Below are 15,469 nucleotides of genomic sequence, written 5' to 3' on the forward strand. Positions count from 1 at the left end.
AATAAGAAAGCTGACAGCATTCTTGTTCCAGAAACTGATAAGGGACTCTCTTTCTTCTCTTTTCAGGCTTAATGCCTAATTAGTTCTGCATACAAATAACAGAGAACAATTAATCTTATTGAATGATCTGAAACCTTCCGAAGAAGACATTTACAAATTCCCAAAACTGAAACACCAATTTGGCTACAATAAAATATAAAGGGACAGATGTTTTATCTTGAAACATCATTGGGTCCCTAAACGCTCACTACTTTTTGTCCGTCTACTGCTCTGTCTACACCTCTATTAATCACTGCATTGTGTGAATGTATCGTGGTTTGAAACATATCTTTGGCATTCAGATAAATTGCTTATTATTCAGTTGTGTCCTCAAGCACATTTCAGCAAATAAATAAAAAAAGTTAAAGCAGAAGACTATTTTTTAATGCAAAAATAAATACTATCAGATGAATGTGCCTACCACAATAATGGCACTAAAATACGTAAGAACATTCTTAACCTGTTGAGCCAGATGAACTGTGTGTTGTGTTTGATTGCTTTTTTTGTTCAATCACAAATACAGGTCCTTCTCAAAATATTAGCATATTGTGATAAAGTTCATTATTTTCCATAATGTCATGATGAAAATTTAACATTCATATATCTTAGATTCATTGCACACTAACTGAAATGTTTCAGGTCTTTTATTGTCTTAATACAGATGATTTTGGCATACAGCTCATGAAAACCCAAAATTCCTATCTCACAAAATTAGAATATTATTAAAAGGGTCTCTAAACGAGCTATGAACCTCATCATCTGAATCAATGAGTTTACTCTAAACCCCTGCAAAAGATTCCTGAGGCCTTTAAAACTCCCAGCCTGGTTTATCACTCAAAACCCCAATCATGGGTAAGACTGCCGACCTGACTGCTGTCCAGAAGGCCACTATTGACACCCTCAAGCAAGAGGGTAAGACACAGAAAGAAATTTCTGTACGAATAGGCTGTTCTCAGAGTGCTGTATCAAGGCACCTCAGTGGGAAGTCTGTGGGAAGGAAAAAGTGTGGCAGAAAACGCTGCACAACGAGAAGAGGTGACCGGACCCTGAGGAAGATTGTGGAGAAGGGGCGATTCCAGACCTTGGGGGACCTGCGGAAGCAGTGGACTGAGTCTGGAGTAGAAACATCCAGAGCCACCATGCACAGGTGTGTGCAGGAAATGGGCTACAGGTGCCGCATTCCCCAGACCTGGGCTACAGAGAAGCAGCACTGGACTGTTGCTCAGTGGTCCAAAGTACTTTTTTCGGATGAAAGCAAATTCTGCATGTCATTCGGAAATCAAGGTGCCAGAGTCTGGAGGAAGACTGGGGAGAAGGAAATGCCAAAATGCCAGAAGTCCAGTGTCAAGTACCCACAGTCAGTGATGGTCTGGGGTGCCGTGTCAGCTGCTGGTGTTGGTCCACTGTGTTTTATCAAGGGCAGGGTCAATGCAGCTAGCTATCAGGAGATTTTGGAGCACTTCATGCTTCCATCTGCTGAAAAGCTTTATGGAGATGAAGATTTCGTTTTTCAGCACGACCTGGCACCTGCTCACAGTGCCAAAACCACTGGTAAATGGTTTACTGACCATGGTATCACTGTGCTCAATTGGCCTGCCAACTCTCCTGACCTGAACCCCATAGAGAATCTGTGGGATATTGTGAAGAGAACGTTGAGAGACTCAAGACCCAACACTCTGGATGAGCTAAAGGCCGCTATCGAAGCATCCTGGGCCTCCATAAGACCTCAGCAGTGCCACAGGCTGATTGCCTCCATGCCACGCTGCATTGAAGCAGTCATTTCTGCCAAAGGATTCCCAACCAAGTATTGAGTGCATAACTGTACATGATTATTTGAAGGTTGACGTTGTTTGTATTAAAAACACTTTTCTTTTATTGGTCGGATGAAATATGCTACTTTAGTGAGATAGGTATTTTGGGTTTTCATGAGCTGTATGCCAAAATCATCCATATTAACACAATAAAAGACCTGAAATATTTCAGTTAGTGTGCAATGAATCTAAAATATATGAATGTTAAATTTTCATCATGACATTATGGAAAATAATGAACTTTATCACAATATGCTAATTTTTTGAGAAGGACCTGTAAATCAGACATAGTAACAGTTGCAATAGTGCTTCCACTTAAAAAAGTATAATTTTATGTCTTACCTTTACACAGGTAGCAAAAGTTTGCATGTAGACCTTATAACTGCATTCAGCTGATTCAAAATGCTGCAGCAAGAGTTCTGATGAAAATTAAACGAGAGATCACATTTCTCCTATTTTAGCTTCCCTTCATTGGCTCCCTGTTAAATCCAGAATAGAATTTAAAATGCACCTCCTCATATATAAAGCCCTTAATGATTTAGCTCCTTCATACATCAGAGATCTGATTGTTCCATATGTTCCTAACAGAGCACTTTGTTCTCAGACAGCAGGTTTACTGGTGGTTCCTAGAGTCTCTAGAAATAGAATGGGAGGCAGATCCTTTAGTTATCGAGCTCCTCTCTTGTGGAACCACCTCCCGGTTTTGGTCCGTGAGGCAGACACCCTGTCTACTTTTAAGGCTAGGCTTAAAATTTTCCTTTTTGATAAAGCTTATAGTAAGAATGGCTTAGGTTATCAGGGAGGGAGCCTTCCTCCCTCCCTGTTGGTTTGAGTAAGGGGGAGTCAGGTTTAGCCTAAACCGGCTCAGTTATGGTTGAGGTGCAAACACACCCTCCATTTCTGCTACCTGTATGACCCCTTCTCTTTTCCAATGGTTATAATTAGTCTGACAGAGGGAGGTATCCCAATCCTTGTGGTTTTTAGTATAACAATGACCATCAGTGGGACCCTATGTGGGGTTCCTTGAGACGACATTGTTGTAAATAAGCGTCGTTTAACTAAATAATCTGAACTGAAACTATCTGTGTAGTTATGCTGCTATAGGCTTAGGCTGCTGGAGGACATAATGATCACCTTCACCCTCTTCGCTACATTCTCACACTACTCTCCAATTTTGCATTATTTGCTGTTATTTCAGCTTTTAACCTTGTTCTCTCTTTTCTCTTCCTAGAAGCTACACCTGGCCTGACTCTGTGTCTACCTGTGACACCTTTCTGGAGAGGGGAATCGTCCGAGCTTCTGCTGGCAACAACTTAATGCTCACCCTCTACCGATGATCCACATAGCCCTGTCTTTCAGTGTTTAACCCTTTCTCTCTCGTCGACATGGCGATTGACTGAGCTTAACTGTAACTAACTCTATGTGCTCTCTTTCAGACTCTAACCTTGAAAACTGGCTCAGAGTTTATCTGTTCTTTCTTTCTATGATGTATCAAGAGCCACGGTATCCAGGGTAATGTCAGCATACCACCAAGAAGGACGAACCACATCCAACAGGATTAACTGTGGACGCAAGAGGAAGCTGTCTGAAAGGGATGTTCGGGTGCTAACCCGGATTGTATCCAAAAAACATAAAACCACGGCTGCCCAAATCATTAAATGTGCACCTCAACTCTCCTGTTTCCACCAGAACTGTCCGTCGGGAGCTCCACAGGGTCAATATACACGGCCGGGCTGCTATAGCCAAACCTTTGGTCACTCATGCCAATGCCAAACGTCGGTTTCAATGTTGCAAGGAGCGCAAATCTTGGGCTGTGGACAATGTGAAACATGTATTGTTCTCTGATGAGTCCACCTTTACTGTTTTCCCCACATCCGGGAGAGTTACGGTGTGGAGAAGCCCCAAAGAAGCGTACCACCCAGACTGTTGCACGCCCAGAGTGATGGTTTGGGCTGGCATATCATGGCATTCCCTTGGCCCAATACTTGTGCTAGATGCGTCACTGCCAAGGACTACCGAACCATTCTTGAGGACCATGTGCATCCAATGGTTCAAACATTGTATCCTGAAGGCGGTGACGTGTATCAGGATGACAATGCACCAATACACACAGCAAGACTGGTGAAAGATTGGTTTGATGAACATGAAAGTGAAGTTGAACATCTCTCATGGCCTGCACAGTCACCAGATCTAAATATTATTGAGCCACTTTGGGGTGTTTTTGAGGAGCGAGTCAGGAAACATTTTCCTCCACCAGTATCACGTAGTGACCTGGCCACTATCCTGCAAGAAGAATGGCTTAAAATCCCTCTGACCACTGTGCAGAACTTGTATATGTCATTCCCAAGATGAATTGACTTGTATTGGTGACAAAAGGAGGCCCTACACCATACTAATAAATTATTGTGGTCTAAAACCAGGTGTTTCAGTTTCATTGTCCAGCCCCTATATGTACCTGACTGTTGTGAAGTGCCTTGAGACAACATGTGTTGTGAATTGGTGCTATATAAATAAAACTGAAATGAATTGAATTGAACTGCAGAGCTATACTTGATTTAGGGTGTGTAATTTCAGGCAGAAATTGCTTCTAGAACCCTTAGGGCTTAATAGGTTAGTAAGGTAACTACAGCCTGTATCACAGCAATAGAATGGACCTGACTGAGCCCACAATGCTAGAGGGTACTGCTAAGTGTGTTAATGTGTAAATGTCATGAAAACTGGGTCCCTAAATGGGTTCTAGGAAATACAATATGTTAAAATGTTACATTTTTATTAAGAGCTCCTGCAGAGCCACAATTCTCCGAATTGTAAAAAAAGCTTACGCCTACGGTCACTACAACCAGGCTCATATTCTGTTAGTCATTATATATTTTAATTGGTGCCTAGCATGGCATCATGATTCATACATTTATAATGGAGTGACATACAGCAGAAATTGTTCTAAACGTTTGTTTCTAAACACTTCAGTCCAACTCTCTACTCCTATCCCTTCACTTTAATAAGCTTTTCGTTCTAAACCAATGACTGCTGCCTTTAATGGGTTTATGGGTGCCACATAAATGACAAGAGTTAATGATGCTGATGCAGCTAGCTAAATCTTGTGACATAATACTCCTACTAATGTCAGGGAAGCTGTTTGAATTTTTCAGTCATCCACATAATTTTTCTTCATGACGTTTTTAAATTGCCACTCCCTTTACAGCCACAGTCTACTCACATGATTTGTGTATTTGTTCCAGACTAAATTGTGTGCAAAGTGCTAATTTTCTTGGATGTTTATAATTCACAATTGATTACCCACAATGATTTTATCAGTCAAGAGATTTTGGAAGATGTACAAATGATGCCTTGCAAACTATTCACACCCTTTGAACTTGTTCCAATTTTATCATATTACAGCAATACACTTCGATGTATGTTTTTAGGATTTTATGCGATAGACCAGGGGTTCCCAAATATTTTAGTCTGAGACCCCCAAAATAACAGAGCCAGAGACTGGCGACCCCCTTTATCCCTGCAGGTGACTGAAACATAATGAAAACGTGTGCACAGAATGCAGGCACTAAAGAAAATCAAAACACGGTCATAAGGACAACATCATAGAACAGAAAATATGATGTGATTTTACATATAACAATTGGGAAAAATATGAACAAGCACGGAAGCAGAACAGTCAAAAGCACTGAGTGGAGTACTGCAGGTTTATGGTATATATATTTATTTAATTTTGTCCCTTTTGGTTCTCCATTCACCTCAGGGGCCATGTCAGGATGATTCTGAAGATCATCTCGCAACCCCCACTTGGTGTCTTGTGACCCCCGGTTGGTCCTGACCCCCACTTTGAGAACTACTGTGTAAGCTATGTTGTAGCCACTGCTGCCCTGGAGCAGAAGTGGCGCTGCCATACAATTGGCACCACCAATCAGCACGCACCACCATCAGCAGGCAAGGTGGTTGCCTGTGTCTTGCCACACAACCACTGAGACGGACGGAGTGGGAGATCGGACCAGCAACCCACTGGTTACAGGATTAAACCCTACCACCTGAGCCATGGTCACCCCAAGTGTAGGTCATAGAAGAATATCCTAAGCTTTGAACATCCCACACAGCACTGTACAATCCATCTAAAAATAGCCAAGACATGCCCTTTCACCATAAAAAGATCTCTTTGAATTTTGAAATAAGCAATGTAGAGGTCACAGAAAAATGTGGAATAAAGAATTTTTGTCAGATTTTGGTGAAACTGTAAAGTTTTGGCCTTGTTGAAAAACAGGGAAGCAAAAGAATGTACGGTAAGTAACCCCTGCCTCATTTCTTATGACAGCCTACCTTGAAGCTACTAAAAATCTGAGTACTGGCTTCCAATTTAAAATTGTCTTAAAATTTGGCCATTAATAGCCAAGTTTCACAGACACTTAAATATATGCCCTAATATTCCAAACAGAAAGCAATTTCAGCTCAGTGGCTTTCCCACACTCATTGTTCTATTTCTAGCTTGATTGCCTGGTGTGAGCTCCAAAACTGACATCAATCGGCATGTAAACTAGTTCCTGGCACATGGTCCTTCCTATGGCCCCCGGGGAAAATGATAAGCACATGACCGGGCCTACAGGACATTTTCTTAAGTTAAGTTGTGTTTTTTACTTTTCCCTCTCTGATTCCTCAAGCACAATTCTTTTCTTTGGCATCCTCACATAGAAACTGCGTTCAATGATACTAATTTCAAAAATGTTTTTACTCTTCCATAAAATTATATCAGGTTTGCTCTTCCTGCACAAAGATAAAAGCAGCGAGCATTTCATAGCTACAGTATGTTCAGACCTTTGAATTATGTGAGTGCTCAATGTAGGAAAGTAGTAGTTGTGTAGTTGTGAACAACTTTAACTGATAAAATCTCCTTACACAGTTATATTCAATAAATGAGAAAATGCATTCTCATAAGCCTCCTTTGTCAGATTAAAAGTATCTTTAAAAATAAGAACCTTTTAAAGAGGTATTAAACGTTCTTTTCATTAAGCCCATATTTTGTATTAAAAATGCTCTTTTTGTATTGGTCTGATATAATTTTCTAATCTTAAATGCTGTTTTTTTATTTTTTGTAAGCAGAAAATCATCATAGTTAACAGAAATGAACACTTGAAAGCATCAGTCTGTGTGTAATTATCTTTATGTGTTTCACTTATTGAACTGAGTTAGTGAAATAAATAAACTTTTCAATAATATTCAAATTTATTGAATGGGTCTATATACAGCATATGTATGGCCATAGAATTTATAAATACATCCAGAACTTTGCAATTACTTCTGGATTTTTCTCACTTAGGTCTATAAATACTTCAGATGCTGAACACCACTTGTCCTGATCCTGGTGGGATAGGGAGATAAACCACTCAGTTCTGTTTATGAAGATACTTTGTATCCATCATATATCTCAAAGCAATAATTTTACTAAGATGGAGGCCTTTAAGTGATTAGATTTAGATTAGATTTAAATATATAGCATACTGCTACCACTGCATGCTGGGATATTAGCAGCAAATGTCTTCTTTAATTTGTGGTTAGGACTGAGGGATGATGGTGCATCATGATTAAACCCGTAAGGGGCTGGGTCTGCCATCGTCCTGTTATAAATGGCAACTATAAAGTAGATATTTTGCTGACAAAAGCCCCTGGGAGGCTATCATTCACACCCTGCCTTGTGACTGCATGGCAGCTTGTATGTCATGCAGTGAATGTTTCAGCTAAAAGGGAAGAGAAATTCAAATGAATGCAGACTTGCAAAATAAAAGGTTGTGCAAATTTAACTAAAAAAACAAGCACCTAAAGTATATTAAGGCAAAAAACTAATTTGAGTAATATACCAAAAATAATTCCAGCTGAAAAAAGACCTTTTGAAATATTCTGTAAGATGCAATAAAAGAATTGTGAGAAATACATTAGGACACCTCCACATTTATTCCCACTTTAAATGATTAAAATTACTAGGAGATTTATCAGATCAAGTTATGATTACAACATCACTACTTGTCCTGTTTAAACCTCAGACTTTTATTCAGGTATTCTACTGAGCATTCAAGTTTGAGTGAACATAATCACAATCAAAAGAGCTGTCTAAAGCACAAGAAGACTAAAGCAGCAACTAAGTCTGCTAATGGATTTCTTGAAGTCCTAAATTAATCTGAAATCAGCCATTTCACCACACAGAAAAAACTCAAGTGGAGGACATTTAAAACAATTGCCAACAGGTTTGTTCATCCAAGCACGTTTATCCTGAAGGCAGATCGTAAGATGATAAAAGAAGTCTTCAAAAACTTTATATGTCATCATGAGACCCACAGCAGACTCTTAATAATGTTTATTAAATAAAGCCCATGACTGTACAGTCAGAAAAAGACTGCACACATTTAACTTTCATGTGTGGTGTGCAAGAAGGAAACTTTGGTCTCTAGAAAAACATGAAGGTCAAACTGAAATTTTGCAAGAAATGCAGACAAAGACCAGAACTTCCGGAATGCTCTTTGGACAGCAGAACGGGCGACATTAGAGCCACAGCATGTGTCAAATCACAATTATTATTATTAGTGATTTTAACATGCAAATGACTGCTTGGATTAAGTATTTGGTAGAATAATAACATATTTGGACAGCTGGACTTTACCTTCTCCTATGAAAACTCCTGTGCGGAATCAACGTCAAGATCTTGATCTAATTGAGATGCTGTGGGGTGACTTGAAACAGGCAACATCTGAGTGTATAGATAGATAGATAGATAGATAGATAGATAGATAGATAGATAGATAGATAGATAGATAGATAGATAGATAGATAGATAGATAGATAGATAGATAGATAGATAGATAGATAGATAGATAGATAGATAGATAGATAGATAGATAGATAGATAGATAGATAGATAGATAGATAGATAGATAGATAGATAGATAGATACACAGCATCTTCTACTCTCATCTCCACTCAATCATCATATCTCTACACCACAAGTAGACAGGAGATGATTAATACTTCTAAGTCAATAACCGAACATGAGTTGCATGATGAGACAAAGAGTTTTCCGGTGACCAATGAAGATTTAAAAACCAGTGTAAATGTAAGCAGACTTTGTTGAGGTGGGGTGAGTAACTTGCTTCAGAGGTACTGATGTGCTTTAGTAAGTGAAGATTATTCATCATTTAATTCAGGGCTGGATTGTGGTAGCTGGATACTAATGGGGACTTCTTGGAAATTGCAGAAAATAACTGATTGCACAATTATTGGAATTCTCAATTTTCACTTGGGGAAGAATACAATTTTTCCATTACTAGACTCATAAAACAAACTGAATTTCATAAAGAACCTTGCCACTCGAATAAGGTAAAGGCTGTTAAACTATTACAACATATACAGCGGCTTCTCTTGAAAACACAAAATCGCGGCATAAACAACCTTGATAAGAAGCTTTATTTTCACAATTTTATCCAAAGGTTATTTTTTGTTTTTTAAGAGAGAGCCAAACACTAATAAATATGTTTCTCTCTTTGCTAACTTTGTTACATGCATTTTAGGCATACAGGTAGAACAGAAACATTCTCTGCATTTAAACCATTTTAACTGTATTATGGAACTTACATCTCCACTGTCAGAGAGCAGGTGCCGCTGCAGAGAGTTTGCTTCCCTGACGAACCGTCTCTTAGGCCCAACTCGGTCAGCCAAGTTTCCCATAATCACTCTGTGTTGACCCAGATGGACTTCACTACTCAATAATCTCCTACGCTGTCTCCTTTGTCTATACGTTTTTCCATTTACCTCCACAGTGCTCTCTTTCTTTCACTCTCCCTGCGTCACTGACACACTTATAGACACCTAACAGACACTGAACTTTCCAGACACATAATTGCACCTCCCGCCCCTCAAATACACTCACACACATACACACACAGAGAGAGTTCTTTCACGTAAATCTGGGTTAGATCAGTGCCATTCTGAGCAATTGCTAAAATAGGATGACCTCCAGCTATGGAGGAGAAGGACAGAAGTAGACAAAAGGGAGGAGAGTCAACTCAGATGCTGTCAGAGAAAGGAAGCTTGTGAGGAGATGACAGGAGCTTGTTTGTGAAGAAGATGTGGTTAAAAAAAACATAGAAAAAAAACCTGGCGCTTATGAACTGACACATGGTTGGCACCAAACATCCCATGGTAAACAACACCATTTCATATCTGAAATGAGTTGACCATAAAAAGACCAAAACTGCAAAGGGACTTTCTAAATTCTGCAAAGAATTTAGAAAGTCCATTTAAGCTATCAAGCCACCATGTTTTTGGATGGTGGGAGAAAACCTGGAGTCCCCAGAGGTAAATCATGCATTCACAGGGGGAACATGGAAAAACTCCACACGGAAATCCTTCTGCATAGATTTGATCCTAAAGGCAAAAGTGCTTACAACTGCAACATGTAGCCCTGAACAGAAGTTTTTATTTAAAAATGTAAAAACTCTTCATCTGAATTTATGCAAGGGCTCATGTGTTTTTATAACATTTTTCCTAGCATGGCCCCTTTTATAGGCTCAGTGTTTATTTACCTGATATTTGACTTACAGTTTGGGAAAATGGAGTTCTCTGAGATGTTAGGTCTTTATTATAAACAAGCTGACTGGTGTTTGGTTTATACAGTACATTGCTAATTGTCAGAATGCATGACTATGTGGTTTCCTAGCAAAAATAATAATAATAATTCCAATGCATTTAGTGAAACCATCTGCAGCTAGTTCTGACTGAACTGTATAAGTCCATCATTTTGTGTACCTTCAAGAATTACATGTTTTTCAAGCTAAAAACTGACAGGTACACAATGAGAATGTTTACATGTAACAAACAAATGAAATGCTATGAAAAACAAGCATGCTGATCATGTGGACCCAGTTTTCGTCATGCCTGTTTTTAATTTTTGTTATAGTTGTGACAGGGTCAGAAACAATGTTGATATTAACAAAAAAGGAGCCGACAGTCATACTCACAAACAGTTTTTAACTAAACGTCAAGAAACAAGAAGTGAGTCTCACACACACATTTCTTACTTGCTGCCTTTGACAGCATGTACACATCTGTGACCTTTCTACAGACAAGCCAGAAAGAGCAATTTAATTAGAGCAATTTAATTATCACTACACGCATTTCTCATTTGAGTGAACACAAACACCCACATGGTGTCAGACGAAGAGAAGACGACATTGTATGTCGCTTTGTGTGTTTACCTTCATCTTTGAGGAGGAACTCAATAGTCTGGCACTTTAATACCTTTTCTTTGATTCTCATCTCTCCATTTCTCCAGTTCACTTTGCATTTCTTCAAACACGTCAGGATATTTGACAAAAAAAGGGCAAAATACCCAACAAATTGGCTTTTGGTCATTTTAAGACAAATGAGAATTAGTATCTTGCAAGAGCTTTCATATCCCTTGAACGATTTGTCTTGTTACACTCACAAATCACATTGTATTTTATTGGGATTTTATCCGATAGACCAACACATAGTTTTGTGTAATTCTGAAGTGGAAAGAAAAGAATACATCTTACAAAAAAATTTGAAAAGTGTAGTGTGCATTTTGTATTCAGTTCCCTTTTATGCTGACACCTCTAAATAAAATTACTGCCTTCAGAATTCACCTAAGAAGAAAACAAGAGTCCACCTGTTTGTAATTGATTTTACTGTGATAAAATGTGAAAAAACTCAAGGGGTTTGAATGCTTTTACAAGGCACTGCACTCCACAGCACCTGAATAATAAAAGAGATGAAAGAGTGCCTTTATAGATTATTTGATCATTTCCTTCCTTAAACAGCATGGCATAAATAGTGAATGGTAAGTAGATATACTGAATCATTCCCTCAATATTTACAACGGTGCCTGTGAGCAATAAGAGCACCAGTGAGAGTGAGCTCTGTGTGCTATTTACTGTGGCTACTGTTTGCTCCCTGAGGTATGAAATGAACTGCTGACGGGTGTATCAACGATAACAGATGACTTCAGATTTTATATTTGTGTGTGTGTGTGTGTGTGTGTGTGTGTGTGTGTGTGTGTGTTCTTGTACTTGTTGCTGAGTGAGAACCATTTTTCGTATTTTTATCGCAAAGTGAGGACATTTTGACAAAGTGAGGACATTTTCCTGGTCCTCACTTTTTCAAATTCCATTCTTAGGACAGGGGTTAGGTTTAGCACTAGGGTATGAATTGAGTTATTGTTAGGGTTAGGGTTAGGTATTAACTGGTTAGGGTGAGTGTTAGGGTCAGGGTTAGGCACTAAAAATCAAGGAAAATGAATGGAAGTCAATGGAAGTAACCGAAAAGTCCTCGTAAAGATAGTAAAACATGGATGTGTGTGTGTGTGTGTTCCTGTCTTGGCATCACAGTGAGAACCATTTTCCCGATTTCACCATCAAATTGAGGACCGTTTGTACCAAAGTGAGGACATTTTGCTGGTCCTCACGACCTATTTTGCTAACGGTTAGGTTTAGGACTAAGGTGTGAATTGAGTTTAGGTTAAGGTTAGGGTTACGCATGCACTGGTAATGGTTAGGTTTAGGGTTATTGTCAGGGTTAGGGCATAGAAAGGGTTGAAAATGACTGAAAATCAATGGAAGTCAATGGGAGTCAACACATGGTCCTCACTACATATAGCAAAACAAGAGTGTGTGTGTGTGTGTGTGTGTGTGTGTGTGTGTGTGTGTGTGTGTGTGTGATTCTGTGGGTGCATCTTGCAGGAACGCTGGAAGAATAAATATAAAATAGGACAGAGGAAGCTGTTGCTACTTCTCTGCCGGTCCTCCTGTCTGACATCTGTCATACAGCACGCTGCATTTGTTTGTCATGAGGGGGGATTGAGCATTGCTGATGAGGTTTTGCAGGAAAATCATGAGGTCTTGTCATGCTTAATGTGTTGAACTCTGTCACGTTGCTGTTACTGTGATCTAAAAATACAATTTTGACTTGTTATTGCAGCTTCTACAGTATATTTAAAGGAACAAACAGCTCTAAATGTAAGCAAAAAACTCTACACAAAAGAAACAATGAAATGTGATTCTGAAATATACTATACTCCGCAACCCAAGAGCTGATGCAACCACTTTTACAGACTTACTCATCCTCAAAGAGTTTCTCATTTCCATTTCTATTTATATACGTTGCCTAATTGGACTGGATAATATTGGAAACTTTTCCTTCCTTCTTTTTCAGCCTGAGGGACAGATACCAGAGCACTCTGTCTGGAAGTTTAGAGAGGGACAAATGCCTCTTTAAAAGATTCATAAGCTTCTAATGAGGTCACAGAGCACATTTCAAAGGAGAAAATAGTGTGACAATGTAAGTGTGTGTTTGTGTTTGTGGTAAATGAGGCTTGGGTTTATAGAAGGTCTGCTCTGTGAGAAAAGTAACCAGAAGAGGAGACGCCTCACAGCTGAAACAAACTGTAGAAGAGGCACAAAGCCTGTCTTGATTGTTATTTTTATTAGTTCAGTTGTATCCAAAGTTTATGTTTTAATCCAGTTTTTCAGACCTTCCACGTTCTGTTTAAGTACAGAACTATCATGGGGCTTTAAAAGGAAGAGTTAGAACAATGTAATAAAAGCATTTATTTAATGCGTACTTTTCTACTTCTGCTACCACCTGTATTACTATTAAGGGTCCCACTACATGTATTTTGGACAAAAAGTATTAGTGAAGTTACAAAGCAGAAACAGAATTAAATCTTAAAGAACATTTACTTTTTTTCAAATCATGGCTGTGTTTCCAATGAATTTAATGCTTTAGTTGGTAAAATGGCAAAACATCTTAATGTTGAAACATATCAGCAGAGTTTTTCTTGTCCGAAAAACTAAATGAAAGCACCACCAATATCTTCTGAAAAATCAACAAAACCCTCTTTAGTTATAGTTTATCACATATAAGGCAACATGTCACGGTGAATTTTTCATTTGCTTTGTTATTTTGTTGTAAAACTTTATTTAAGTAAGACAAAATCTGCTCTCCCAAAAACAGCTTTCCAATCGTACATACTTCTGATGACATCACTAAAGCCACAAGACAATCGATCAGAGTTATTTTGTATTTTTCTAGTTTTTTCTTCTTCGCTCACATGTTTTTAAATCAAATTTATATCTTAAAGGTGTTAGCAATGCCAGTGGAATTGCATTGTTATTGTTCCTTTTCTGATGTCATCATCCCAAATGCACATGAATCAGAATTAACTGTTTCTTTTTCTTTAGCGTGCTTTTTAAAAACTTAGTCTTTCGCAAAATTCTCCAGTGAAAATCCATGCATCCTTACCCTGCTGTGTGTCTATTTGTTGGTGGAAAAAATACACCACTAGACAGCATCTTTAATATCTGATTCTGTTACTAATATTATTCATGAAAAATTGTATCTTAATAGTGTACATAACTTTCCTGTGCAATCTGAGCACTTTAATATATGCCTGCAAGGACTGGCAATTGATGAATTTTACCTTAGGAATAATCTTCAGAATAAACTGGAAATTGGTCACTTTTGTCCCAAATTCTTGAACTATTACTTCTTTGTTTAAGTCTTATTTTGGAATATCTTGACATGACTTTGAACAAATATTATTCAGTTATTTCAAAGTTTCTTTATGGACATGTTTTTTAAGCCACTTTAAGCTGATGTCACACTGTTTATATCTTGCCTAAAGTTTGAGAGAACATTTGACTCCAAATTGCTCTTTGTAAGGAGAGGTTGGACAACAAGAAAGAGAGATGTTAACAAAATTTAAATCCAGGGATCTACAGCACTACAAACCTCCTCCAATGATCTGGGATGAATACTAGGACAATATAAAGGCCGCAGCTTTCTGACTATGACATCTGAGAGATGGACATAGGTCCCAAATTATCTAAAATAGCTCAGAATATAGGCAGTAAAGCAGGGTCAAGGGTGCAAGGTGAGGGTAATAATCTATCAATAAAAAATTTGAATTGATAGATTTCTTTCTGCATGGAGTTTGCATGTTCTCCCCGTGCATGCGTGGGTTCTCACCGGGTACTCCGGCTTCCTCCCACAGTCAAAAGACATGCCTGTAAGGTTAATTGGTCTCTCTAAATTGCCCTTAGGTGTGTGCATGGTTGTTTGTATGTTGCCCTGTGGTGGACTGGCGTCCTATCCAGGGTGTACCCCACCTCTCGCCCGTAGACTGCTGGAGATAGGCACCAGCTTCCCCGTGACCCACTATGGAAGAAGCGGTAGAAAATGACTGACTGACTGACTAAAACATTTTAAAAATCTTTCATAAAGTAAAACAGATGGAGTCAGGCAAGAGGAATCATAAGGAATTCAAATAGTTCACAGAATTAAAAAGAATTTGAGGCTTGCTGGTGTTCTCAGACACTAAAATGGAAAATTTGTCTTAGTTTTTCTGACAGCAGCCTCATGCTCAGTCAAAACATTTTTTAACAGGAATATGAAGCCTGTCTTCCTTCCATCGTTTTAGTGTGCAGCTGTGTTGATTGAACCACAGTGAGAAGGAAGCTCAGAGTGTGTAAAAGCAATTGAAAATTACAACGCTGTCTGTGTGTTGAACAGGCGACGGTAACGCACAATGACGCACTGGACGTTCTCAG

The 15,469-nt window shown here is 38.7% G+C and overlaps 1 protein-coding gene across 5 annotated transcripts in view; it reads right to left on the bottom strand.

The window, feature by feature from the left end:
- Window positions 1-15,469, bottom strand: part of rgs3a (regulator of G protein signaling 3a) — a 161,174-nt gene that overhangs the window by 86,410 nt on the left and 59,295 nt on the right. Inside the window, exon 1 of one of the 5 annotated variants that reach the window (XM_047372376.1) lies at window positions 9,477-9,620. The exons of the other annotated variants lie outside the window; for them this stretch is intronic. Coding sequence (XP_047228332.1) covers window positions 9,477-9,569 — 93 coding nt within the window. The 5' untranslated portion in view covers window positions 9,570-9,620. Of the gene's footprint in view, window positions 1-9,476; window positions 9,621-15,469 lie in introns of those variants that run through there. 5 annotated transcript variants of the gene reach the window in all.

Source organism: Girardinichthys multiradiatus, chromosome 8 (genome assembly GCF_021462225.1).
Source record: "Girardinichthys multiradiatus isolate DD_20200921_A chromosome 8, DD_fGirMul_XY1, whole genome shotgun sequence".
Lineage (NCBI taxonomy): Eukaryota > Metazoa > Chordata > Actinopteri > Cyprinodontiformes > Goodeidae > Girardinichthys > Girardinichthys multiradiatus.